Below are 25,500 nucleotides of genomic sequence, written 5' to 3'. Positions count from 1 at the left end.
GTGCTGAGAATTGGGACTCCAGTTTGAGGGAAAAGTGCTATGAGACTTGTTGTAGAAGCTTTAATTTATTGATCACCCTCTTTGGACTGTACCTACTTAGGTGATCTGCATATCAATGTTTGCAAAAGCTCATATTATGTTGGAGTTTATTAACAGTTTTATCAGCGGTCAACATTTTATAGACCTGTTTGGACTAAAACAATAACCTCAATTGGCCTGTATAACTGGTTCAGTGTGTGGATGTCAACGACCTCTTTTAATCTTTTGCCCATTTGCCTGTGGTTTTCTTTTTTCTAACTGAACTCATTTCCTGGCTGATATACCACCTACACCTGTTTACCTATCTTATGTTTTTTTCTTCATAATTTTTCCCCTTACAAATAGTTTTGTGTACAGTTTCTAAACATCATGTTGCTTGTGATACTGCCGATTGCTCAATTTCACTTCTCTTTTCGAGTTATGGTTAAAATAGAAACAGAGATCAGAAACTTTTTACAGCATCACTGCTGGTGGAAGCGTTTTATTCGAAAACACAACTTAAGCTCTTATAAACATTTCAAAAGATGGAATTGTATATTTTGCTCTAACTAACCCGAAACTTAAAAATGTCACTCTCTTTCTGTCTCCAGCCACTGTAGAAGGCTGACTCAAGATGGCTATTGCGCGACAATTTGGACTACTGCTGTGGAAAAACTATCTTCAGCAGGTGAGTTGGAGGGAGGTGAACCTACTGTACACCCACTAGCTTGTATGTGTCATTTGTTTTTAAGGTGCTGACATTGTTTGCAACTGTGAATTGTCAGAAAGTATCTGTATTTACAGAGCAGAGGCCTTCATGACAGTATTTGCTAAGTTATAGGCTTATGGGGTCATCATAAATTCAGTAAAGTGACTAACTGTGTTACTAATGATGTTAGCCAGCTACTTGGAAACTGTAATATACAGTGTGCCTACACTGTTGTTGTGTCACATGCTCGAGCTATGTCAACATGTTATAGCTGTCACATGCTTTTCCAAGCCTTTTATGGCTTTTTATCCTAAGGGTAAATCACAGTTTGTACCTTTTTAAAGGATTTATTATTGTCTTAATACAATACATGAAATGCAGCTGTAGCCCCTCAACGGATATTCAAAATATTTAAATCAGAATAGAATATACACATAAAATAGAGAATAAAATAGAACAAACTATATAAAGTATCACTAAAGGAAGAAATAAAAAGGAATGTATACAGTTATGTATTTACTACTATATACATACGTACTATATATATATATATTTATAAGTTATTTTGTCGCTAATTCTTTTTAATTGTGACATGGATCATGAGACTTGATCATGAGACTTGATCATGAGACATGATTTTGTATTGTGTAACTATAAATATTAGAGCTGTGTATTTGCAAGAATCTGGCGACACAATGTGTATCATGAGACAGGGGTAACGATTCAATATATTGCGATACTGTAAGCAAGGTGATATATTGCATTATAAAATTAACTTTTAGGAAAACTGTCGTAGAATAAGGACCACACCAGAAATACACCATTTTAGAATAGGTGAAAATAAGACATTTGTACTGCATGCAAAAAACTGCATGTTTTTGCCCCAAACTGCATGTGATTATCATAAAGTGGGCATGTCTGTAAAGAGGAGACTCGTGGGTACACATAGAACACATTTTCATTCACATATCTAGAGGTCAGAGGTCAAGGGCCCCTTTTGAAAATGGCCATCACACTTTTTCCTCGCCAAAATTAAGCGTAACTTTGGAGCGTTATTTAGCCTCCTTCTTGACAAGGTAGCATGATGACATGGTTGTAACCAATGGATTCCTTAGGTTTTTCTAGTTCCATATGGGCCATTAGATTTTTAAGAGTTATCACACAACATAATATCACAATACTCATGTGTTTTCATATTTTCTTACACCCCTAATAGATACATGTGTCTATACAGACATCTGCCTTTTTTTTGTGAATGATTTTTTTATTGAGTTCATCAAAAACCAAACAACAAATACATAAAATGTAAGAAAAAAGGAAAGGAGTTGAAAAATGATTAGCAATTTATGTGTGTCTACATACGTATACTGGAGATACACTTTTTCAACTATTGGTTAACCTGTTAGGAGGGTTACACACATTAACAGCTCAAAATCTTCATGAAAGACTAGACATCTTAAAGGTCCCATATTGTAAAAAGTGAGTTTTTCAGGTTTTAAGTGCTATATAAATACTGTTCAACTGTCAAAACGCTCAATATACAGAGAAAAACACACAGCCCGTATTCAGAAATTGTGCGTTTGAAACAAGCCGTTGAGGTTTCTGTCCATTTGTGATGTCACAAATATACAATATTTAGACCATTACGCGGTTTTAAACGTAAACATTCTCAATGTGTCCCAGTTTATTTCCTGTTGCAGTGTATTTAAATAACATAATATAATTTATAAAATGGCATCAAAGACCAACCTCAGAAAACTGGACACACTCCACCACTCAGCAATCCGTTTTGCCACATGTGCACCTTTCACCACCCACCACTGTGAACTTTACAGATTGGTGGATTGGCCCTCCCTTCACACCAGGCGGCTACAACACTGGCTGCTCTTGGTCTACAAATCCATTTTGGGAATGACCCCTTGCTACCTCTCCAATCTTCTGCACATTTCCGACAGCAATCGCCGTTTAAGATCCAGTGATTTCATAAGGCTCATCATTCCAAAAGTCCGTACTGTGTTTGGTCATAACTCCTTTCATTTTGCCGCTGCAAATGACTGGAACTCACTACAGAACACGCTCAAACTAACAGCTCTCACCTCTCTCAACATGTTCAAACAAAAGCTGCAACAAGTCATAGTTGACTGCTGTACTTGCTGACCAGCCCTCACTTCTCTCTCTCTCTTCCATTTTTCAAAGTACATCCAGTAATCCGCCTTTTTTTGTACATAGTGTTTGTTAATTTACCTATGCTGTTTTTAGCCATTTTCTCATGTGTTTGTCATACTGTATTGTATCTGTGCCGTCTGTGTCACTTGTGTGGACTGTGCTACTGCCTCTTGGCCAGGTCATCATTGTAAATGAGAATTGGTTCTCAATTGATTTTACCTGGTTAAATAAAGGTCAAAAAAAAAAAAAAAAAAAAAAAAAAAAAAACATCAGCTGACAGGAAGTAAACATGGACCCAAACTGTTGCCTAGAAACGCAATTCCATTGCAATCCCGTTGAAATGTACTAAAATGGAGCGTTTCAGACAGAGGGGTGAATACAGGTATATTCAGTCAGACATTATGAGGAAAATAAAGTGTTTTTTGAACATTACAGCATGTAAACATGTTCTAGTAGAAACACAAAATACAAGTATGAACCTGAAAATGAGCACGACATGGGACCTTTAAGCCGTCTACACATGATTAGCGGTAAAATCGCTCTATACTGCCATTGTTTTCCTAACGGGGGAGAGCAGTAGGACTACCCTTGGCGCGGTAAACCGCTCGAAATCGCCACAGAACGCTGCGCTCAGAGTTCAGATTATTTCAACTTTGACCTCGGTGGCCGGTGACCTTTCAAAGCGCAACTAATAAAGAACGGCCGCAACTGTTGTTGTTGCTTAGAAACAGTGAATGGCGTTCCTTGCGCTCTTTTTAGGGAGATATACAACCTGCTGCCTCTGCAAGTCTCGGCACCCTACCTCTGGGTGGGTAAATCTCTTATCATGTGGAGGCAGCTTTACTTTAGGAGTTTATTCGAGGTTTCCACCATTATGTAGTTCATGGAAAATCCTATCGTCAGTCTTCAGTATACAGAAGATAGGAAGGAATTTTGTACTCTAAACAGTGCTAGTGTGTTGCTCTGAATGGCAGCTTGCATAGTTTTGAGCATTAATATCAGTTGATGGTTGCACAACGCTGCTATCCAGAAATGGAAGTGGCTATCTGCTGCAGAGCATGCGTTGGTGTGAGGTTGTTGCTCCATCACCCTTTTTATCCACTCCCTGCTGCTTCAGTTTACGGCGAGACAACAGAGACTCCAATTAGGAAAAAACTACTGTGCATCCTGGCTGCAGAAAATATTCACAGAGTGCATGTTAATCACTTAAACCGTATTACCAAATATAATGCATTACGTCATTTTACCTACTCGAGCACAATGCGGACATTGTAGTTCAGGCCTGTAAAAGCTGGTTGTTAAAAACAGTTACTGGCAAAGACCTTGTACTTTTGAGCCATCCTGTTTCCTGGTGGTGATGTCCTTATCCCCATGGACAACTGGCCACTTTTAGAAAACTTGAGGTCATGTTGACATACTTCCAGTTCAGCTACAGCAGGTTTTGATAGCTGATGATATGCAGTTTGTTTGCTCTACTTATGAATGTTATCACTGGGCTTGATCTTTGTTCTACCTATGACATGTAGCCTAACAAGAACAATATGAAAGATAGTGTGAGTCAAGGAAAACAACCGTTTTGAAGGAGTTCATACAAAATATATTTGATATCTATTGAGCGAACCTTTTCGAACCTTTTCGAACCATTTTCTCAATAAAAATAGTCTCACCCTAGTAAGTTATTTATTTATTATTTATTTATTGTCATATGCACAGTTACAGATAAGCAGCCGTTGGCAATAACACTCTTTGATCTCAGGCTCCCTGCAACAATGCTCATTAAATATGAATAAAAAGAAAATCACGCAAGTAAAAAAAAAGAGAATCTAAGACATAAAAGTTTAAATATTGGGATAAAATGTAAACAGGAATGTAGTAGGGCTGTCACGATGTCAGATTTTTACTTCACGATTATTCGCGGCCAAAAGGATTCACAGTAACGGTATTATTGCAATATCTAGGGCTGTCCCGCTTCGAAGCTTCGGTGAGAAATATTCAAAGGTAATCGACGATTCACAGAGCACCTCTACACACAACAAACAGCGATGTCCATCTGATAAATAAATAATAATAATAATTAATGTTGAATATGAATGATGTTGTGGGATTATTCCTTATTTCATGGGCAATTTTGGGATTTAACCCGAAGTATTCAAATACTGATTTGGAGGTTGATTACCATGGCAACGGTCGAAGCTTCGGAGCATCCGGGTCAGCCCTAGCAAAATCTATAGAAAATATTTTAAAAAACCCTAACCCCATCAGTTAAATTCATCTTTAACTTTGTTTATTGCGCGTTTTGTCTCTTTTTTTGTCAAATTAATTACATTCAAAATACGAGTGTAGGGAGGTGGAGAGAGAGTCTGTAACCATACCTGTACAAAAGTGTGCTTTAAGAGCCAGAGGGTTATTTACACAATATTATCATATGTGTATTATTAACATGATGTCTATATTTAAATATCACGTGTATTGCCAATAGACCGTTTCACCTCACATTGCTAGGCAACAGCTTGGGCCCATGTTTATTTCCTGTCAGACTTGTGTGTCACTCACATACTGTACACTGCAACAGGAAATAGACTGGGACACATTTGTTTATGTGTACAACTGTGTCTGTAGTAAATGTCTGTGCGTACTGAGGTACCGTACGTCTGCCAGACGGCAGCAGGCAGAACAGTTTGTGGCTGGGGTGATTGGGGTCTCTGATGTAGGGATGGGAGTACAGATTTGATACCAGTGTTTAATTATAAGCTGTATGTCTCACTGTGTGGAAGTGACTGGTATCATTCTTTAATGTGTAAGAAAACATCAGACTTAAACATTGCTTTCTTAATTTTGTAAAGCAAAATGTAACAAATAAATACATAGATATATTTTAATAAATTGTTATTTATTATTAAAATACTAAATCATACTCAAGCAACTTGGTAAATAAATCTTCAAAATTAACAAGAATTACAATTCAAGTATAATGCAGCAACGAATTGGTCAAAACTTAAACGGGAAATAAAATTCCAGTATATAACGTATAGTATATAAACATAGAACTGAATTGAATAGATCGGCCCCATTGTCACTGATACCCGATCCAGCTATTTGAGTCAGTGTCGGCCCGATATGTGATTCGGTATTGGTGCATCCCTACTCTGATGATCCTGTTGGCCCTTTTTCCTGCACCGCTTGCTGTAGAGGTCCTCCAGTTTTCACCCCCCTCTCCCAGGATACTCTCAACGGTGCACCTGTAAAACACATAGTAATCAACAAGGTTAATGATTTCTTGGTGATGGCTTATGCTTTTACTAAATTCGATAACGTCTGGTAAAGCTGGAGACAATTACCCCAGTGTTATTTTCACTAGGGTAATTGCCTCCACATGGACCTTGTCCCACTGGCATCAGAGGCTTTACTGTGGCTGCGAACAATGTTACGCCCAACTGTATTCAAGCATTACAACACACCTTTATAAACATGGACACACAGGCAGCAGCATGTCTATTCTTAGCTTTCCCTCTATAAGTGATCATTTTTGATTGAGTGCTGAAAGGGGGAACATCTGATATCGGCGCCCAGCTGAGATTGACTGTAATGTCCTGAAACTGTCCAAGTCACTTTGTAGTGCAATCACTCAGCAGCAGTAGGAGGCCGTCACATTATGCTTCGTGTCAAGTGTCTGTGAAATTGTGTAGTTTCAATTCTGAATAGTGTGAAGAGAATAAATCGATGCCCAGAACCTCATCTTGACTGAGAATGATGTGTAGTTAATTTGCATTTTCAAAGCATACGAGGTTGTGTTTTCAGCGCTGCAGTGCTCTCAGTTTTGTGTGTCTCATTGTACATTCCTCACCTGTGGCTGAAATATGGAGCCATTTATTACTTTTTCATGGAGGTGTTGAGTTACTTAAAGTCATGAATCTGTCAAACATAGTGAAGTTAATTAATCTCAATACCTTTTAAGTCTGTGCGCCATATTCATTGATAATTCACCCCTTATAAAAAACCTTATATTCCCTCAAACCCTAAACTCCTCTCCCTCTTTTTATCTTCTACCTCTTTTTATCTGACTTCATATCAAATAGATGACAGATTATCTCTATTCTTGCTCTCCAGAAACGTCAAATCCTGGTAACTCTGGTGGAGATCCTCCTGCCCCTGCTCTTCTCCGGCATCCTCATCGTGCTCCGTCAGAAGGTGCCTTTTAAGGACTACCCGAACGCCACGGTCTACGAGAGCTACGCTGTTGACGCGCTACCCAAAGGGATCTCGCATCGTTTTCAGCTGGCCCACGTGCCCAGTAACTCCAGTGTGGTGCGTCAGGTGGCAGAGGATGTGCGAAGCAGCCTGGGCCTCTCCTCAGGTGGGTAATGGGTGGCGGGTTCAGTACAACTGTCAATCCATTAAAATATGTAATCGCGATTAATCACATGACTGTCCATAGTTAATCGTGATTAATTGCGAATTAATTTTTATCTGTTCAAAATGTACCTTAAAGGGAGATTTGTCAAGTATTTAATACTCTTATCAACATGGGAGTGGGCAAATATGCTGCTTTATGCAAATTAATGTATATATTTTATTATTGGAAATCAATTAACAACACTAAACAATGACAAATATTGTCCAGAAACCCTCACAGGTACTGCATTTAGCATTAAACAATATGCTCAAATCATAACATGGAAAACTGCAGCCCAACAGGCAACAACAGCTGTCAGTGTGTCAGTGTGCTGACTTCACTATGACTTGCCCCAAACTGCATGTGATTATTATAAAGTGGGCATGTCTGTAAAGGGGAGACTCGTGGGTACCCATAGAACCCATTTTCATTCACATATCTTGAGGTCAGAGGTCAAGAGACCGCTTTGAAAATGGCCATGCCAGTTATTCTTTGCCAAAATTTAGCACAAGTTTGCAGCGTTATTTATCCTCTTTCGCGAACAAGCTAGTATGACATGGCTGTTACCAATGGATTCCTTAGGTATTTCTAGTTTCATATGATGCCAGTATCTTCACTCTAGCTTAAAAACAACCTACAACCTAAAAATCGGAAGTTGCGTTAATGCGTTAAAGAAATTAGTGGCATTAAAACAAATTTGCATTAACACGTTATTATCACGGTAACTTTGACAACCCATTATTTATTTATATGATATTTATACACACACCTTTTTCACATACTTGTGTATATAACAGTGTTTATTCTTTAGCTTTATTGTCCAGCTTTGTTGTCCTCGTGCCTAGCTGTTATTTCTTTATAAGTACATTGACAAACAGTCTAATTCCCTGTTTGTGCACACGTATTTGGCAAATAAATCCGATTCTGATTCTGAAAAACAAATAAGCATGTTTCCCAAAATGTCAAACTATTCTTTTTCATGTGGCCATTCTCTCAGTATAACATTTCATAAAACATGTTGGAAATTCAGTGATAAAAATTTACCCCAAAACTTCAATCCTTTGCTAAAGTATGCTGGATATTACTGAAAGGAAATATTCTACAAACATTTGAGATAAAATATAAGAATCAATTGCTTTTAAAACCTGGATTCCATCGCAGCAAAGCCTATTGTTTACATCCCCAAATTTAAACTGTCAGTGCCACCAGTATAGCCAGTGAAACAAATACCACAGCCTTGACACCAATTGTAATTTGGGACAGAGGTTGGAATACTGGTTACTCTAGAAACCGCCCTCAGGAGAGCAAACAGGCCGCACCCTCCTGTCAGACTGTGTCAGCTGGGAGTTTAGATAGGGAAAGAAAGGAAACTCACACACTGTAGCATGTTAGTCTCCTCTCTAAAGACACCTACACTCACACACACACACACACACCTCTGTGTTACCAGCCATTCAGATAAACATGTCTGACTGACTGACAGGTGTGCAAACAGACAGCTTTCATATTTGTTTTCACGCTGACAGACGACCAGCAAGGTGGCAGCAGCGTGAGGCTGACGGCAGCGACGTAGCAGCAGGTAGACAGAGCAGAGTAACTGCAGGTTGTCGTGAACACAGCTGCGTGTGAGATCCCAGCTCAGCCATTAATGAATAATTTAGCTGCTCGCCGTCGTGTACAGACGGATAGGTGGAGGGGAATGATCGAGGTTGAATTTGAGTATGTCATGCACACAGAAGACCACCGAAATGTGACCTCAAAAGGTTCTGACTAACGAGGGATTCGCTTGAACAGTTCAAAAAAGCCCTGTGATATTTCAAACATCATAGTGTCACATATTTAAACAACACAAGGATTGTTGAACTGGGACCACTAAAACAAAGCAGCACATTTGTTGTGAAGATATTAGATGTTGAAACGCATTGTTATTTGTTGTAGACCACATGGTGTATTGTGAAATAGTGAAATGAGATTTCCTCTATTGTGAAATCTCTTTTTGTTGTTGTTGGTAAAAAAGATGATTTGACTTTTTTTGTGTAGATCATCAGTGATAGATGTTATGTTTTCTTATACTGTGACCATTCAACTGATGAACCATTACTGTTAACCAACTAGCCTTAGTTCAACTTTTTATCCATTACTTATAGCTAATTATTTAAATGGTTTATCCATTACTTTTGGCTAGCTATTTCAACTTTTTATCCATAATGTTTCTCCAACTATTTCAACTTTTTATCCATAACATTTAGCTAATTATTTATGTTTTATCCATTACTTTTAGCTCACTATTTCATTTTTGTATCTGTTACTTCTAGCCATTATTTTGAACTAACTAGTTGAACCATTTATCCATTACTTGGCTAATTATTTAAAAAGTTCACTCGTTCATTTTAACTAGCTATTTAAATGTTTATAAATGACTTTAACGCTTCAATCTATAACTCTTTAAACCATATTACTTTTATCTAACTATTTTGACTCTGCTCGCTCGCTAACTGGCATTCATTTACTCCACACGTGGCTTTAAGGTGTTATAACTGGCTCAGATTGATAGAAGGTGGAGGTGTGTAGTGTGCAGTCAGTGTAGTTATTATAAAGATCAGCATCATGCCAATTTGTAATTCTATCTGGATGTTTATTTTTTGTTCCAAATCACAAATATGTGGATGTATAACTTTGAGCAAATCCTGATTTATATATATTTTAATCAAATTAGTTGAGCTGCTGAGCCCTGGATACAAGTACCCCTGTTTGGGAATAACTGCTTTAAACTACTAACCATTTCAGGAGTATTCAAGACCGACAGCAGAAGTGAAGAGCAGTGTGACGAATGCATGTTTGAACTGTCTGTCCTTGACCTCTGTGACCTCTGTGACCTCTGTGACCTCTGTGCGTCTGCATGCAAGTGTTTATTTTATGAGACTGACCAAGATTTACCCCCGGGACCGATGTGTGATACTGACTTCTTTTACCAGACTCCGAATACCTTCATGTGTGCTTGATAAGTGTAATAGAATAATGCCATTGAGAAATCCAGTTCTGTAAAAGAAAGAAATCCGTGTTTTTATCTTATTTGCTGATATTTCCCAGCTCTCTGTTTTCATTCAGTTTCATTTGGTCTGCTCGGACGCCTTTTGTGTGATTCAGTTTTGTGCGTATCTCTTCCCTTTTTGTGTGATCTAGCATCTGTGTGAAAGAAAGCACGTACGCGGACGTATTCAGGTGCACTTTTCTCTCTCGGGTTTGACCTATTGTGATTTGATATTATTGGCCGTAGAACTCAGTATGCTGATAGCATCTCGACCAGCTTTCAGGCTGTCGTTTCGGTGAGAGTAGCGAGCACCAAGGTCGACAGACATGAAAACAGAAGTACGTGAGATGAATGCCATGCAACTAATGTGATGTTGTTTGTATCTGTGTGTGTGTGTGTGTTTCTTGTTACAGTGCCGCGTGGCTTTGAGACAGAGGAGCAGTTTGAGGACTACGTGAGAAATGACCCTCTGTCGGGAAAGCTGCTGGCTGCCGTGGTGTTTGAGCACCCCTTCACCCACGATGATGAACCCCTGCCCGTAAAGGTTAAAGGCCGCATACACACACTGTCACACACTGTAGCAGGTAGACAGTTGAATCTAAGTCATTTTCTATATTCTGGTGCCTTTTAACAGGTTTGATCCTTTTAATCTGGCTATAATAACATGAGAAAAATGATGGGTAGGTATTTAATTAGCCAAAGCATACTGCAGCTCTGTCATTCACTGCATAGTGTAGCTTATTTATTACTCCACTCAATAAAACTGACTGAGTGTGAGGCTACGGCAGCCAAGTTAATGAAGAGACCTGATTTGTGAAATTCTCTCCACTCCTCTCGGCTTTGTTCAGGTCGACTAACTCCGCTCTCTTTTTTGCATCCTCATACGCAGGTGAGCTACCATCTGCGTTTCAGCTTCACCCCACGCAAGGCCCCGCCCAAGGAGAGGTCGGAGCTGAACCCCAACAGTGACCTGGACTGGCACACGCTCAGCCTCTACCCCCTCTTTCAGCTGCCAGGGCCGAGGGAGCAGTATGACAAGGAGGGGGGCACGCCTGGTGAGAAACCCACGTCTCTTTCTATTTGACCCCTCCTTGCCTTTGTTTCTCTTTATCTGTCCCTCCCACTTCTTTTTTCTCTCCTTTCTCTGTCACCTTTTAAGCCCAAACATCCTGTCTGCTTTGATGCTACTAAACCGTCCTGGGAGGGCCTCTCATCCCAAAATCAATGTTCGAAATAGAGCATAAAGCAGCATATTTGTCTACTCCCATGTTGATAATAGTATTAAATACTTGACATTCTCCCTTCAAGGTACATTTTGAACAGATAAAAAATGTTAATTTGAGATTAATCGCGATTAACTATGGCTAATCATGCGATTAATCACAATTCAATATTTTAATCGACCGACAGCCCTAGTTAGATATTCTTAAAACTCACATTTGTCAGAGTAGTTATTAAAATAAGCATTAGTCCTTTAATTAAAAAGCCACAACATTATGTCAAACAGGTTTTTATTTTTCTGCTCTGACTTATGATTTATGACAAAAAAAGCACTTATTATCCACAACAGCGAGAGCCCTCTCCTCCGGCCGTGTTGCCATAGCAACCACGGCCTTGCACATCTAGTTTTGGCACTGTCGGGATGAATTGTGCCCTCGCATCATTTGTGGGGCATTTGTGAGGATGTCGGGCACCAAACACTGTCAACCGCATCTTCACATTTGTCCCTCAGGTTGGTCAGATTTGTTAAGTCTAAACGATGTGATGATGAATTGGGGGATTAGATAAGACACTGTGTTCGGCTGTGGCCCAGACCTTTTTTTCATAATGAAGCTCCAAAGTTGAGAGGTAAAAGAGGCACGCTCCAACAGATGAAGTCACCCTCACAGTATAATCGAACCGACGAAGCTTTTAGAGTCGCATGAATATGGATTTCCAACCTCCACATGCCTCTTATCCATTTTCATGCTAACTTTTAGAGGGAAGTTAGAAGGACTTTGCCTTGTGGAAAAGGTCACATTTGTATGTGTGGTTGTGCGATGAGTCATTTGAGAGCATATTTGACTTCAGCTTTTACATTTCTTTTCTCTGTTAAGGTTATTTCCGAGAGGGATTCCTGGCTGTGCAGCATGCGGTGGACAAAGCCATCATGCGCTCTTACAACAGAACGTCCGCCGCCTTTCTGCTGTCACAAACCAGAGTGGTCCTGTCGCGGTTTCCTTTTCCTGCCTTTATATACGACGTCTTCATCCTGGCCATTCAGAATCAACTGCCCCTGCTGCTGGTGCTCAGCTTCACCTACACCTCCCTCAACATAGTACGAGCCGTGGTGCAGGAGAAGGAGAGGAAGCTCAAGGTGTGCTTGTGTGTCTCTCTATAACGGATGCTTTTCTTGCTGTTGTGTTGTATGATCCTTAATCTCTGCCTGTTCTTGTGTATTTCAGGAGTACATGAGGATGATGGGTCTCAGCAACTGGCTCCACTGGAGCGCCTGGTTCCTCATGTTCTTCCTCTTCCTCTCCCTTTCAATCTTTTTTGTCACTCTGCTCCTTTGTATCCAGGTGAGTTTGTGTTGCGAAACGTAGTTGCATAAACAACATTCCAGCACGAAATACCTTCACCACATATTTAAACAAGTTTCTTAGATAAGAAAAAGGCAACACAACATCATTATCTACAGTAGCGTTGAGTACAAATGTATTTATAGTACAAATATGTAGCTAAGCTCTCAAAGCACTACTTTATACAGTGTGACTTATATAACTAATAAGCCACGAGAGGCAGTGCTTTACAGTGGAACAAGGAACAAGTGAAACTAAGAGGAAAAGAGAGTGGGGAAAAATAAATTATCTGTAAAGCAAAGTATTGAATAGTTTATTCTAGAGCTGTCAAAGTTAACACGATAATAACGCCTTAGCACACTGACACACTGACAGCTGTTGTTGCCTGTTGTGCTGCAGTTTGCCATGTTATGATTTGAGCATATTGTTTTATACTAAATGCAGTACCTGTGAGGGTTTCTGGACAATATTTGTCATTGTTTTGTGTTGTTAATTGATTTCCAATAATAAATATATACATACATTTGCATAAAGCAGCACATTTGCCCGCTCCCATGTTGATAAGAGTATTAAATATTTGACAAATCTCCCTTAAAGGTTCATTTTGAACAGATAAGAAATGTGTGATTAATTTGTGATTGAATATTTTAATGGATTGACAGCCCTAGTTTATTCTAATAACCAGTTCATAATAGTTAGATATTGTATGTGTCGAGCAGTGAACTAGTTTAACGTTACAATTGCAACATGATGCGCAGGAATGAGTTCATTAGAGCAGTGGTTGCCAACCTTTTTCCTTAAGGGACCCCTTTAATATCATTGATTTAACTTACGAACCTTGACTAAGTGACATATTTTATGGATATTTATTTCACATTATATTCAATGCATAACAATAACAGTACAGAACAACTGATAACTGTACAATTAACCCAAATAGTGAACGCAATAACTGCAGGAAGTGTGTGTATTTATGTTATGATTATTTGAATATTGCATCAGAGATGAGTTTTCCTTTATTATTTATGAACTTTTAATACAATTCTCTGTATTTATTTTATTTTTATTTTTAACAATCATACATACTTAATAGGCTTCTTTTTTTTTGACAAATTCAGTGTCTTCTTCTCCCTGATGCTTGGCCATTGTTCTCTTTGGTTGTTTTAACTGCGTACTTTTCTAATGCAGGACGAGGCTGTTTAACAGAGAGGGAACACTGTGATTATAACTTCTGTTCAGGTCTTCACCGTGCCCTTATCCTGTTTATATCTTAAATAATAATCCAAGCTTTCAAAATAACAATTTAATTTCTTCACAAAAATGAATGCGTAGATTTAGGCCAACCTTATATTTTTGTTTAAAGTTGTCTTACACCGCTTAAAATCAAGAATGTCTGGCGACCTCCTGTGAAAGTCTGGCGACCCCTAATGGGGGTCGGGGCCCCCAGGTTGGGAACCAGTGCATTACAGGTTATACAGCACATCATAACGGAGCACTATCTGTTCTCTAACTGTTTTAGGTGAGCCCTTATGGAGCAGTGCTGTCCTACAGCGACCCCACGCTGGTCTTTGTCTTCCTGCTCGTCTTCACTGTGGCCACCATCAACTTCAGCTTCATGATCAGTGCCTTCTTCTCACGAGGTGTGTGTGTCTTTCTGTGTCCGTCCACTCTTTATCTCTTTGACTGCTTTGTGTACTGTACTGTGTGTATGTGGTCGGATGGCCTTTACAGGAAACTCTCTGTGGCTCCATTTCGCTGACATGTACAGTGTGTGTAACACTGCGTAGGTAGTCTCTCAGATGTAGGTCAAAGTGTCTGCTGTTTGCTTTGCTGCCTCCTCTTAGCTGGTTCAGAGCATGAAAGCAGCAATAAAAGCCACATCAGCTATAAAAACATGTTTAAACTAGACAAAGAGATAAGAGTTATATGCTCGTACAACCTGTATTGATCAGCTGTGAGAGGGTAAACAATGCAAGTCAGTTACTTCTACAGTAAATCTATTTTAGCTGCTGGTTTTGTTCCTTTTCCTGGTGAACAGAAATGCTTTGTTCACTTTAAAGCTACATGAAATCAAAGAACCCTGTCCGGCCTGAACAACAAGAAAGAAAACTATTTAAATCCTATCTCTTCTTTCTCATGTTCCTCTTCCTTTTCCCTCTTTGTGCTCTCACTCATTCAGACCAGCATCTGAATGAAAGCGTCTCCTGCCAACTTTCTGCAACAAAGCAGCTCAGGTTGCGAGTGCTCATCACAGTCCCAGTTTGATGCAGCCTTTTGCAAAGTGACTTTGCACATAAGCACTTGCTAAGCTGTGCCGTAGTTTAAGAAACATTCACTTGGTTATAATTGGTTGCTAGGGTTGGTAATCTTGAGAAACGAGCAAGAGTACACTACATTTTATCATCCAACCAAAAAACCCAGCCCAGTGTTCTCAACTCTTTTCCAATGAAAGTAGCTGGCAGCTCCAAAAGTCCCTAAATCTAGAGAGAAAGTAGCCAAGTCGGCAACGCTGACAGCCCGTCCCCTCAGGCCTTCATCCAAAGCGGTCGTGCCTGGAAGGTTACCCGCAAATTGAAGAGAGTAAAGGCACTCGTGAGCATGCAGGATGTCACATCCGTTGGATTTTCCCGGAAAAGACGGCCCACATTAAAATCAGTCTACAGGCTGATAGAGGAAACCCAGAAAGCCGCGGAAGGTCTAATTTGTTTGGTTAGATTACAACCTGTTCACACATTGGCAATAAAAAATGATTAAAAAACGTTTATACGAGTAAAAAACGTACATAAGTCCCTTTTAAAACTGTTCATTTTGCACTTAAAATGAGAAAAATACTCAGTACTTCACACAGAAGTATACAAAAATAGGCTTTACCATGTGGTTATTTCATATATAGTATATCATGATTGAGATGTGACAAGATCTGTTCTGCTCTTCCTTTCTCTTCCCTCAGCCTGGTCTGTGGTCTGTGAATAATTGTCCAAACTGTAGTATTTGACACTCTGACTTAAGTCATTAAAATCGTGTCAATTACTGCTGAGCTCTTCAATAACATGAGCTAAAGAAACCCCATCATCATGACGTTTTCCTCTCTGACACTGTACATAAATATAAACATGCCAAAACACAAGATGATTACATAATGAGCCACAACTAGGTTCAGGATTCTCCATATAAATTATGATTTGTGTAGACAGAAGAGACTGAATAGGCCAAACCAACTGAGACGATCCTTCAGTGCCCTCCTTGGCCATTTTTGGTTGTCTTTGTGCGAACAGCTGTCTGGGTACTTCTCCCCACCCACTGATGCACTTTTTCGGAGTAGATAATGGCACTTAATCAGGCACAAAATGTCACATTGTCTGCCTTAAGTGTCCTTTTGAGAAGTCTTGTCATGCTGCTCGGAAGAGGAAGCATTAACAGCCCTGAAAGTCTTTCATCCGCCTCATTCACACTGCTCACATTTCATCCCCCATTTCTCCACCGTCTCTCATTTGTCCTGTTTAATGCTTCATGTGAACAGCACTCACAGACTCGCTCTGTCAGTCAGGGAAATGGGTTTTGCCGCAAAAGTAGTTGCTAGATTTGTCACATTGTAATTTACCAGTTAGAGCTTGTTCAGGTCTACAAATGCATTTGTTTGAGCTCGTCACAGAAATGTTCTTCTTCTGTAACTGTGACAACAAAACGAGTGATGACGTCTGTGATTGCGCTCTCCAGTTCACTATTTTAAGGCTACACAAGTCATTCAGCATCCTCTCAACCTCTTCTTTCTTTCCTTTTTTTTTTGTCTAACTTCAGCAAATGTGGCGGCAGCAGCGGGCGGCTTCATCTATTTCATGAGCTACCTGCCTTATTTGTTCCTGTGGCCACGCTACGACCTGCTGACCCATGCCCAGAAGGTGTCGGCCTGCCTCATCTCCAACGTGGCCATGGCCATGGGAGCTCAGCTCATAGGAATGTTTGAAGGCAAAGGTGAGACTCCAGGTTTATGGAACTACAGTCCACACATTTTAAAACAATCGTCCATGTAATCTCCGTAGTGCTTCAGTGCAATATCACACCAACTCCCCAGGTACATCTCAACTAATATCTCCAAAAAATGTGATCGCTCTCATCTCCCTACTCGCTCGCAGGAGAATCCTTCTGCTATGGAAGTCCCCCTTACCCTCCTCATTTAAATCCTGGTTATGTGATGTCTCGTCTTCACTACGAGAGGCTCCTTGGACAGATGCTACTCCAACTGGCAACCGCTAATTATCAATATTGACAGGTTGCCTGCTGACGACATTGCACCGTATTAATACATTCTGAGCCTTTTAATGGTGCTACGATGTCCTGGGGGCAATGTCTGCCTACTGACCCGATATAATTTCTGTTTGGTTATCTGACTGCTTATCCACTTAGATGGTATCGATGCTTCGGTTTTGTTAATATTGTTACTATGCATATATATGCGTGTATACAGGTTGGTGTGTGCCAGTGTACTTATAAGCGTAATTATTTCTAATTTTATTTATTATTTTTTACTTGTTTTTATCCATCTTTTAATCTAGTCATATATTTATTTACATTTTTTTTTCATTGTTTGTTCATTTATTTATTATTTTTATTATTTGTGGTATTATTGTTATTATCATCATTATTACTTATCATTTATTTATTTTTCATAAACAGTTTTCTGTTTATTTATGGCTGTGTATGTGTATATGTACAGTATATACATAAGGATGAATGGTGAATAATTACATGTGCATACTTGCATATGTATACATACATCCATATTTGTAAATATAAATAAAATATAAATAAATAAAATAAATAAATTGAAATAAAATACATTTATTTTATTTATATTTACAAATATGGATGTATGTATACATATGTAAGTATGCACATGTTATTATTCACCATTCATCCTTATGCAATTTCTGCCATTATTATTTACTTAAATTTCACTCCCCTTCTTGCCATCCCTAGTGTGGTTGGGGAGGGGGGTATTGTTAAACCAGAAATTGCATTGTTCATGTTTGTTATACATTTCATGTACTTTTCTTTCAATAAATTATTGAAACAAAAAAAAACATCTAGCATTTTAAAACATGTTTATCTCATCCCTCTCCCCTCTGTAGGAACGGGAATCCAGTGGTCCAACATGTTTGACTCTGTGACGGTGGACGATGACTTCTCCATGGCCCAGGTGTTGGGCTTGCTGCTGTTTGACTCGGTGCTCTACGGGTTGGTGGCCTGGTACATGGAGGCAGTGTTTCCTGGAGAGTACGGAGTGCCTCTACCGTGGTACTTCTTCGTCCTGGTATGCTTCAAAGCTAAGCGGCTCACACTTGCACACACATACACACATTCACTAAAAATCTAACCAAATAGGGCTACGTTAGTGGGATGAAAGTATGAACAGATGCTGCATTCAGAAGTGATACAGATGTTAATTTCAGTTATCTAATGTAGTGCCTTTAGGGGAGACACCCCAGGTGACTTCCCCAGTTCTTTTCTTAAATTAAGGCAATTATGTTTCGTATTACTTGTATTAATTTTGTGTATAAATATGCAAAAGATGCATTATTTTATTAAATATGCACTAATTTGCATACATTTCCAGAACAGAAATCTGAACATTGGATAAATCCAGGTTCAAAATTCTTGTTTTATTTTGTTGACATATTAGAGTCAATGGTTTTTACATAGGGAACTTCCTTTTATCGCTCCATAAATTAGAAACAGCCATTAAAAAAAAATCCTTTTTCGGCATGTTTTTAGGAATATAATGTTCTAGTGTGCGCTCGAATTTTGATTTCTTCTGATTTAATATGGTTTACTGTATTTACCCTGCGCCAGCTGCACCGGGAAAGATGCATTACTGGAGAGAATAGAAGCACCGCTGTGCTCGGGGTATCTTCAGTTATTTATTTATCAATTTCATCAGGTAGCGTCACAAGGATTAGTCATCCAATCATGACAATGCCATTCCCAATGTGCACTTGCATACCGGTTAACGTTACACAGACACCTGTTAAGTCACCATTGACATTTGAACACAGACGAGTCCTCATGTCTCAAATCAAATCAAGTCATGAGTCTTTATCTTCCAAGTCCAAGGCGAGTGTAAAGTCATTTATTTCCTGTCGTCAAGTTGCAAGTCATCGAAACGGTGACTCAAGTCGACTCAAGTTCCTGTCACATGACTCGAGTCCTCCACATCTCCGCTTAATACTACTAGTGCAGTAAAAAAACAAACATGACCAGTGACATGTGGGGCGGCTGTGGCTCAGAGGGTAGAGCAGGTCGTCCACCAATCGGAAGCTCCTCCGGTCACATGTCGAAGTGTCCTTGAGAAAGATACTTAACCCCAAATTGCTCCTGAAGGCTGTGCCATCGGTGTGTGAATGAGTATTTAGATTAGATCCTGATAGGCAGGTTGGCACCTTGCATGAATGTTGACAAGTAATGTAAAGCGCTTTGAGTGGCCGGAAGACTAGAAAGGCGCTACATAAGTGCAAATCCATTAACGTTGTTTGTTGAAAGGCGTGAACCACCCTGAACTCTTGATACCAGGAATTGAACCCGGTCGTGGCTTTTGGTTTAAAGACACATTATCATGTGAATAAATGGCACAAGTGTTCAGCACTTACAGCAACATGTCAAGGTCTCCTGTAAGAGAAAAAAAATTGGCTTATATTAAAGAAATTGCTGCACTCAGGGAAAGTGGCTCTGATATAATTGACAGCAGTGGTGGTGGGGGGGATTGAAAACTTGATGCCAGAGGAAGTCTTTGGGTTCAGCCGGCTAGAATAACAGGAAGCGTCTGAGTCTGTCCAGCCAACACAAATAAGGTTCATGTTTATAACAACTATGGACGTGCCTTTACACACACACACAAATATAAACTCATGCTAACCCATTTCCCAGTAATCAGGAATTGAAGAGACTGCCAGCAGGGTGGGGATTAGACGTTGACGCACTTTATGCCCATTGTGTGTGAGATGAAGAAAGTGGAGGTTTGACTCTGGTTCTTAGGAAGTTCACCAGAGGGAGGCTTGGTCAGGAAACAATCCCCTCTAATGTAGAGTGTTCACGAACAATGTTAATGTCGGCCCACTCTCTCTTTCTGGTGTTTTTATGAATGATAGGTTTCTCTGCTTCCCTTGTTGCATCCTGTAATCACTTTGCTTCACTGAGAAACACATACAGTGTGTGCAATATATGATGTATTGTTTGTAGAGCTGTCAATTGATTAGAATATTTAATTGCGATTAATCGCATGATGGTCCAGAGTTAATCGTTATTAATCACAAATTAATCACACATTTTTTTTATCTGTTTAAAATGTACCTTAAAGTACAAAAAATATACCAGATATAAAAATACCAGGAGATGAAGAAAACTGTTAAAACAGAATACACTGCAGGGTAACAACTGAGATACAGGAATATAAAAAATCTGAATATAGTACAAACAGTAATATAGTGCTGGATAATAAAATATAGGAGATATACAGTAGAGACCAGGGGATTAAGAAATGTCAAATATAATATAATGCGGGATGAGAACTGAGACAGAGAGTTTGCTAAAAATAGACTCAAGTGCAGAATAAGCTGTACATTATTGGTAGAATACAGTAAAACCAGTCTATAAAGGTGCAGAGTAGAGCTGTTTGTGGTGTACAGAATTAAAAAGTAGCTTAGTCTATGAAAGTGCACTGAAGAGCAGATTTGTCAAATTTGTAATACTCTTATCAACATGGGAGTGGACATGTTGCTTTATGCAAATGTATGTATATATTTATTACTGGAAATAAATTAACAACAACAGCTGTCAGTGTGTCAGTGTGCTGACTTGACTATGACTTGACCCCAAACTGCATGTGATTATCATAAAGTGGGCATGTCTGTAAAGGGGAGACTCGTGGGTACCCATAGAACCCATTTTCATTCACATATCTGGAGGTCAGAGGTCAAGGGACCCCTTTGAAAATGGCCATGCCAGTTTTTCCTCGCCAAAATTTTGCTCAAGTTTGGGATGTTATTTAACCTCCTTTGCGCTAAGTTAGTATGACATGGTTGGTACCAATGGATTCCTTAGGTTTTATAGATTATACCTGTATCTTCACTCTAGCTTTAAGAGTGAGTCCACTACATACTCTTTAAAAACGGTCATGTCGTCCGGGATCGCCGGCAATCCCGTGGGTCTCAGAGGGTTAACTAAGATAACAGGAAAACCCTTGTGGTATATACTGAGCCCGCCACAACCTCTGAAAGATTGATTGCGTTAAAATGATTTTGCGTTAATGCATTATCATCACGTTAACTTTGACAGCTCTAATATCGGATAATATTGTGGAAATATGTTGGAAATGAATACTGGAATTGTAAATTGCTAACTATCGACTTTCTACCTCTATCTATCCTTCACTTTCTCTCAATCCCCACACCTGCCTCGTCTTCATCAGCCTTCATACTGGTGCAGCAGCCCCCGCATGGCTTTGGTGAATGAGAAGGAGGAAGAGGATGCAGAGAAGGCTCTGAAAGGGGAGTTTATGGAGGAGGAGCCAGCTGGACTAGTCTCCGGGATCAAGATTAAACACCTCGCTAAGGTGAGCAGCAAAAAGCAGACGTGTCCCCTCGCTGTAACACGGTGCAGATGGTGCAAGTTTCCAAAACAAGGTGTAGACGGTCATTAAAGATTCTCCTGCAGTAGTGAGAAGGTCACTCTGCCCCCCATACAGTACCTTTTTATTTTTGCTCAGTAAATATTTTGTGTTTATCCACTCGACAGGAATTCAAAGTGGGCAACAAGACGCGGCAGGCTGTGCGGGATCTCACGGTGAACATGTTTGAGGGACAGATCACGGTGCTGCTAGGACACAACGGTGCTGGGAAGACCACGACGCTGTCCATGCTGACAGGTGATCAGCTGAAACACACAATCAAACAGCCACCTAAATGATCTGAACTCTGAACTGATTGCCTTTGTGTGTGTGTTTGTGCTTGCAGGGCTGTATCCTCCCACCAGTGGCAGGGCCTACATTAACGGTTACGACATCTGTCAGGACATGGCTCTTATCCGCCGCAGTCTGGGACTCTGTCCCCAGCATGACGTACTGTTTGATAACCTCACTGTCAGGGAGCACCTGCTCTTCTACGCACAGGTACTCGCATATACTTCAGCTGAATCTTTGCTCTTGCACAATTCTGCACAATTAACAATTGTTTTTCTGGCTAACATTTAATAAAACAAGCCTTATTTTGAAAATAAAAACATATTCAAGACTTATTATTGGTGTGTTTCTCTGCTTGATATCCAGCTGAAAGGCTTCTCCAAAGACAAGATTCCAGATGAGGTCGACCGGATCATCCGTATCCTGAACCTTGAGGACAAGCGACAGGCTCGCTCCAAGACCCTCTCTGGTGGCATGAAGAGAAAACTCTCTATTGGCATCGCCCTCATCGGAGACTCCAAGGTGAAGAATTTCACGATCATTATTCCATCTCATTCCTTTTGTCCCATCCTTCTCTCCACATTAAAGGGTAACTTCAGTATTTCTCAACCTGGATCCTATTTTCCAACAACAACAGCAACAACAATTTCTGAAATTGGTCCAGTATTGAGGGAGATCGCTGTAGACGGCAGCTGCTCACAGACACTTATAAGAACAATCTGAGCCTATCGGTGGCAAAAACAAGCACTTTTATTGAACGTAACTTTATATTGAAGCTGCTCACTTGCCCTCGCACCTCGTTTCGTGGCTGCGTTCTCCCTCTGAAATTGTTGGCACTTAGAAACAAAAACATGGGAAAATAGGGTCCAGGTTGAAAAATAGCATAGTTACCCTTAAACCACGTCTCACATCTCTTCATCTATAATGTTATCTGTCTCCAGGTGGTGATGTTAGATGAACCCACATCAGGTATGGACCCGTCGGCTCGACGTGCCACCTGGGACCTTCTGCAAGGGGAGAAGCGCGGTCGCACCATCCTGCTCACCACGCACTTCATGGACGAGGCCGACCTGCTCGGCGACCGCATCGCCATCATGGCAGGAGGAGAGCTGCAGTGCAGCGGGTCACCACTCTTCCTTAAGAACAAATATGGTGAGCGGAGAGTGAAGTGGAGATAGCTGCAGCGAGAGTATGAGCGGTTCACGAGAAAGCTGCAAGCAAGCAACACCACAGGCCGAGCATGAACAGGCAGATGTTTTGAACGGGCCCTGCACTCGTCTTTTATCAATAGAGGCAACATACATCATTGTTACAATTAATTATATAGGCCTCCTTTCCTCTGCTCACCAGGTGCTGGCTACCACATGGTGATAGTGAAGGACGCTCTTTGTAACGTGTCCGAGATCACCCGCCTCGTCCACATGTATGTTCCTAATGCCACGCTGGAGAGCAGCGCGGGAGCCGAGCTCTCTTACATCCTGCCCAAAGAAAGCACCAGCAGGTGAGTCGCTCAGGTCTTTGTTCACACTCACAATAACACAGTGGCCTGTGTCCGCCTGGCCAGCCTAAAGGGTAGAAAGACCATTGACCAGGAATCACACCCGCTGAGCATAATGACTATGAATGATATCTTCTGTGAAAGGGGCCAGTCTACACTACCGCCCAGCACCTTATCCTCTAATTTTGCCGAACCTCAATAGCGGTGGCTAGTCTTGAGTTTCCCAAGCGAAGCTAATAATATGGATGCCAGATCCAAAAAAAGAGTCTCTGAGGAAAATAGAGGATTTAATAGTGCGTGAACAGATTTGTTTGCTTTCACCGCCAACGCTGCTGGCTTACCGGTATGCCTGATCTGCAGCGAGAAATTAGCAAACAGGAAAAAAAAAGTAATGGAAAGACATTTCCAGAAGAAACACACTGCGTTTACTGAAAAGCCAGCCAGCTTCCAGACAAATCTCCTGAGACGTTTCTTCAGTGTCCTGCGTCTCATTTGCACTTGTTTTCCTCACTGCATTACACTCAATAGGCTGTGTTACCTTCATTTTAAGGCTCAAATATGTTTTGTGGCTCCAGATTGATTTTTTTGTCCTTCTCTTACACAACATTTCAATTTTTCTTTACCTTCAGTTTTTTTGTTTTGTTTTATAACCACCTCTCCTGTTACCTTGTTGTATCTTCTTTTATATACTGAAAATCAATATTTTTCTCCCCACAAATTGGACTTCGACTCCACAGTGACACTTCTTACCGTCGTGATTAGATTCAAGGCAGGACTAATATAGCACAGGAATACAGAGTGAAATTTGGCACTCATCAAGAGCTCATGTTGTAATATTGAGTGATCGCAGTAGTGTGTAATGTGTTTCCCTGATGCACTTTGTGTTTTGCTCTCAGGTTTGAGCTGCTGTTTGCGGAGCTGGAGATGAACAGAGATGAGCTGGGCATCGCCAGCTACGGAGCTTCAGTCACCACCATGGAAGAGGTTTTCCTCAGGTGGGAGAGATAAATATGACATGGGCGAATGTGAATGTTTCTTTCTAATTTTCCGTATCAGCAGGATCTGACTCAAGGAGTAACTCTCCTGCTGCCAAGCACACATTTAATTAAGCAGCCGTTTAAGCCAATGTGCTGATAGAAATCATTCTGCAATCATACATCTCTGTTGGAATTCATGGAGCTTAAACATCGAGCCACACCTTAGTGTAAAAATTAATTTTCCCTTTTGTTTACATGCATGCATGTTCGCCTTCTCGCCGTTGCTCACCCGTCTCGGTCCCAGCTGCCTGCTGCTCACTGGGCTGTTTCTTCTGCTTCCCTGTAGACTTGATGTGTGTATCTGTGGCAACAAGTAGGAGTGCGCGTTCACTGCAGACCACTAACACCGCATGCTACTTCATTTAGCGTGCAGAGTGGATGACGTTGTAATTGGCGCTACCAAGAATGTTTCTCTCACAGGCCTCATTAGTTACAAGTCATACAGAGAATGCGTCAATGTGTTCTTCTGGCCATAAACACCAAAACATCAAACATGAGGACAACATGAAGAAAAGCTGCTGTTTGAACATTTGGTCGTTCAGCTCCCTTCTGGCGTTCGGTATTTTGCTGCCAAGTAAAACTCTTTGTCAGTCACATAGTAACACTGCTACCATTAAGGCTTTTTTTTATACCTCCGCCCCAGCGCCAGTGCATGCGTCCATTCGTGCGTCCGATCAACTCATTCTCTTGAAATCAATATAAAAACGGATAAATGGCTGAGATTGACGTTAAGTGCCTGGCAACGACTTGTAGTGAAGTGAATGTAATGGAACAGGGGAGGGAGAATGAGACATCTAGTGGCTGACTGTTATCAATGTTATCAATTGTAGGTAAGTAAAAAAATAAAACACCAACAACGAGCATCACAGTCCTGAGAGAGACGAGGCCCCGTCCTCTTCCCTACCTCTCAGAAACATTTATTAAATACATTTTCTTAAATTGATTTATATTTGTACTTTGCTTAATGTCTTCATGTAAACCATTCCATAAATTCACCCCATAATCTGATATACGCATACTCTACCTAGTGGTACGAACACAATGTTCTTTTACATTCAATTTTCCTCTCAGGTTGTAACCACCCCTCTCTGTCAGAGAACATTTTCTATATGTTAGCAGGAAGTAGATTATTTCTTG

At 40.4% G+C, this 25,500-nt stretch overlaps 1 protein-coding gene across 1 annotated transcript in view; it reads left to right on the top strand.

The window, feature by feature from the left end:
- abca3b (ATP-binding cassette, sub-family A (ABC1), member 3b) overlaps positions 1 to 25,500 on the top strand; it is a 40,794-nt gene that overhangs the window by 2,746 nt on the left and 12,548 nt on the right. Inside the window, exons 2-17 of the mRNA XM_037793549.1 lie at positions 630 to 706; positions 7,001 to 7,247; positions 10,731 to 10,861; positions 11,207 to 11,372; positions 12,414 to 12,673; positions 12,762 to 12,878; positions 14,398 to 14,518; positions 16,677 to 16,850; positions 18,008 to 18,189; positions 21,340 to 21,483; positions 21,666 to 21,795; positions 21,884 to 22,038; positions 22,195 to 22,350; positions 22,770 to 22,980; positions 23,179 to 23,329; positions 24,223 to 24,321. Of these exons, the coding sequence (XP_037649477.1) occupies positions 653 to 706; positions 7,001 to 7,247; positions 10,731 to 10,861; positions 11,207 to 11,372; positions 12,414 to 12,673; positions 12,762 to 12,878; positions 14,398 to 14,518; positions 16,677 to 16,850; positions 18,008 to 18,189; positions 21,340 to 21,483; positions 21,666 to 21,795; positions 21,884 to 22,038; positions 22,195 to 22,350; positions 22,770 to 22,980; positions 23,179 to 23,329; positions 24,223 to 24,321 (2,498 nt within the window). The 5' untranslated portion in view covers positions 630 to 652. The remainder of the gene's footprint in view (positions 1 to 629; positions 707 to 7,000; positions 7,248 to 10,730; positions 10,862 to 11,206; positions 11,373 to 12,413; positions 12,674 to 12,761; positions 12,879 to 14,397; positions 14,519 to 16,676; positions 16,851 to 18,007; positions 18,190 to 21,339; positions 21,484 to 21,665; positions 21,796 to 21,883; positions 22,039 to 22,194; positions 22,351 to 22,769; positions 22,981 to 23,178; positions 23,330 to 24,222; positions 24,322 to 25,500) is intronic.

Source organism: Sebastes umbrosus, chromosome 14 (genome assembly GCF_015220745.1).
Source record: "Sebastes umbrosus isolate fSebUmb1 chromosome 14, fSebUmb1.pri, whole genome shotgun sequence".
NCBI classification, from domain to species: domain Eukaryota; kingdom Metazoa; phylum Chordata; class Actinopteri; order Perciformes; family Sebastidae; genus Sebastes; species Sebastes umbrosus.
This window is presented reverse-complemented; position numbering and strand designations above follow the sequence as displayed.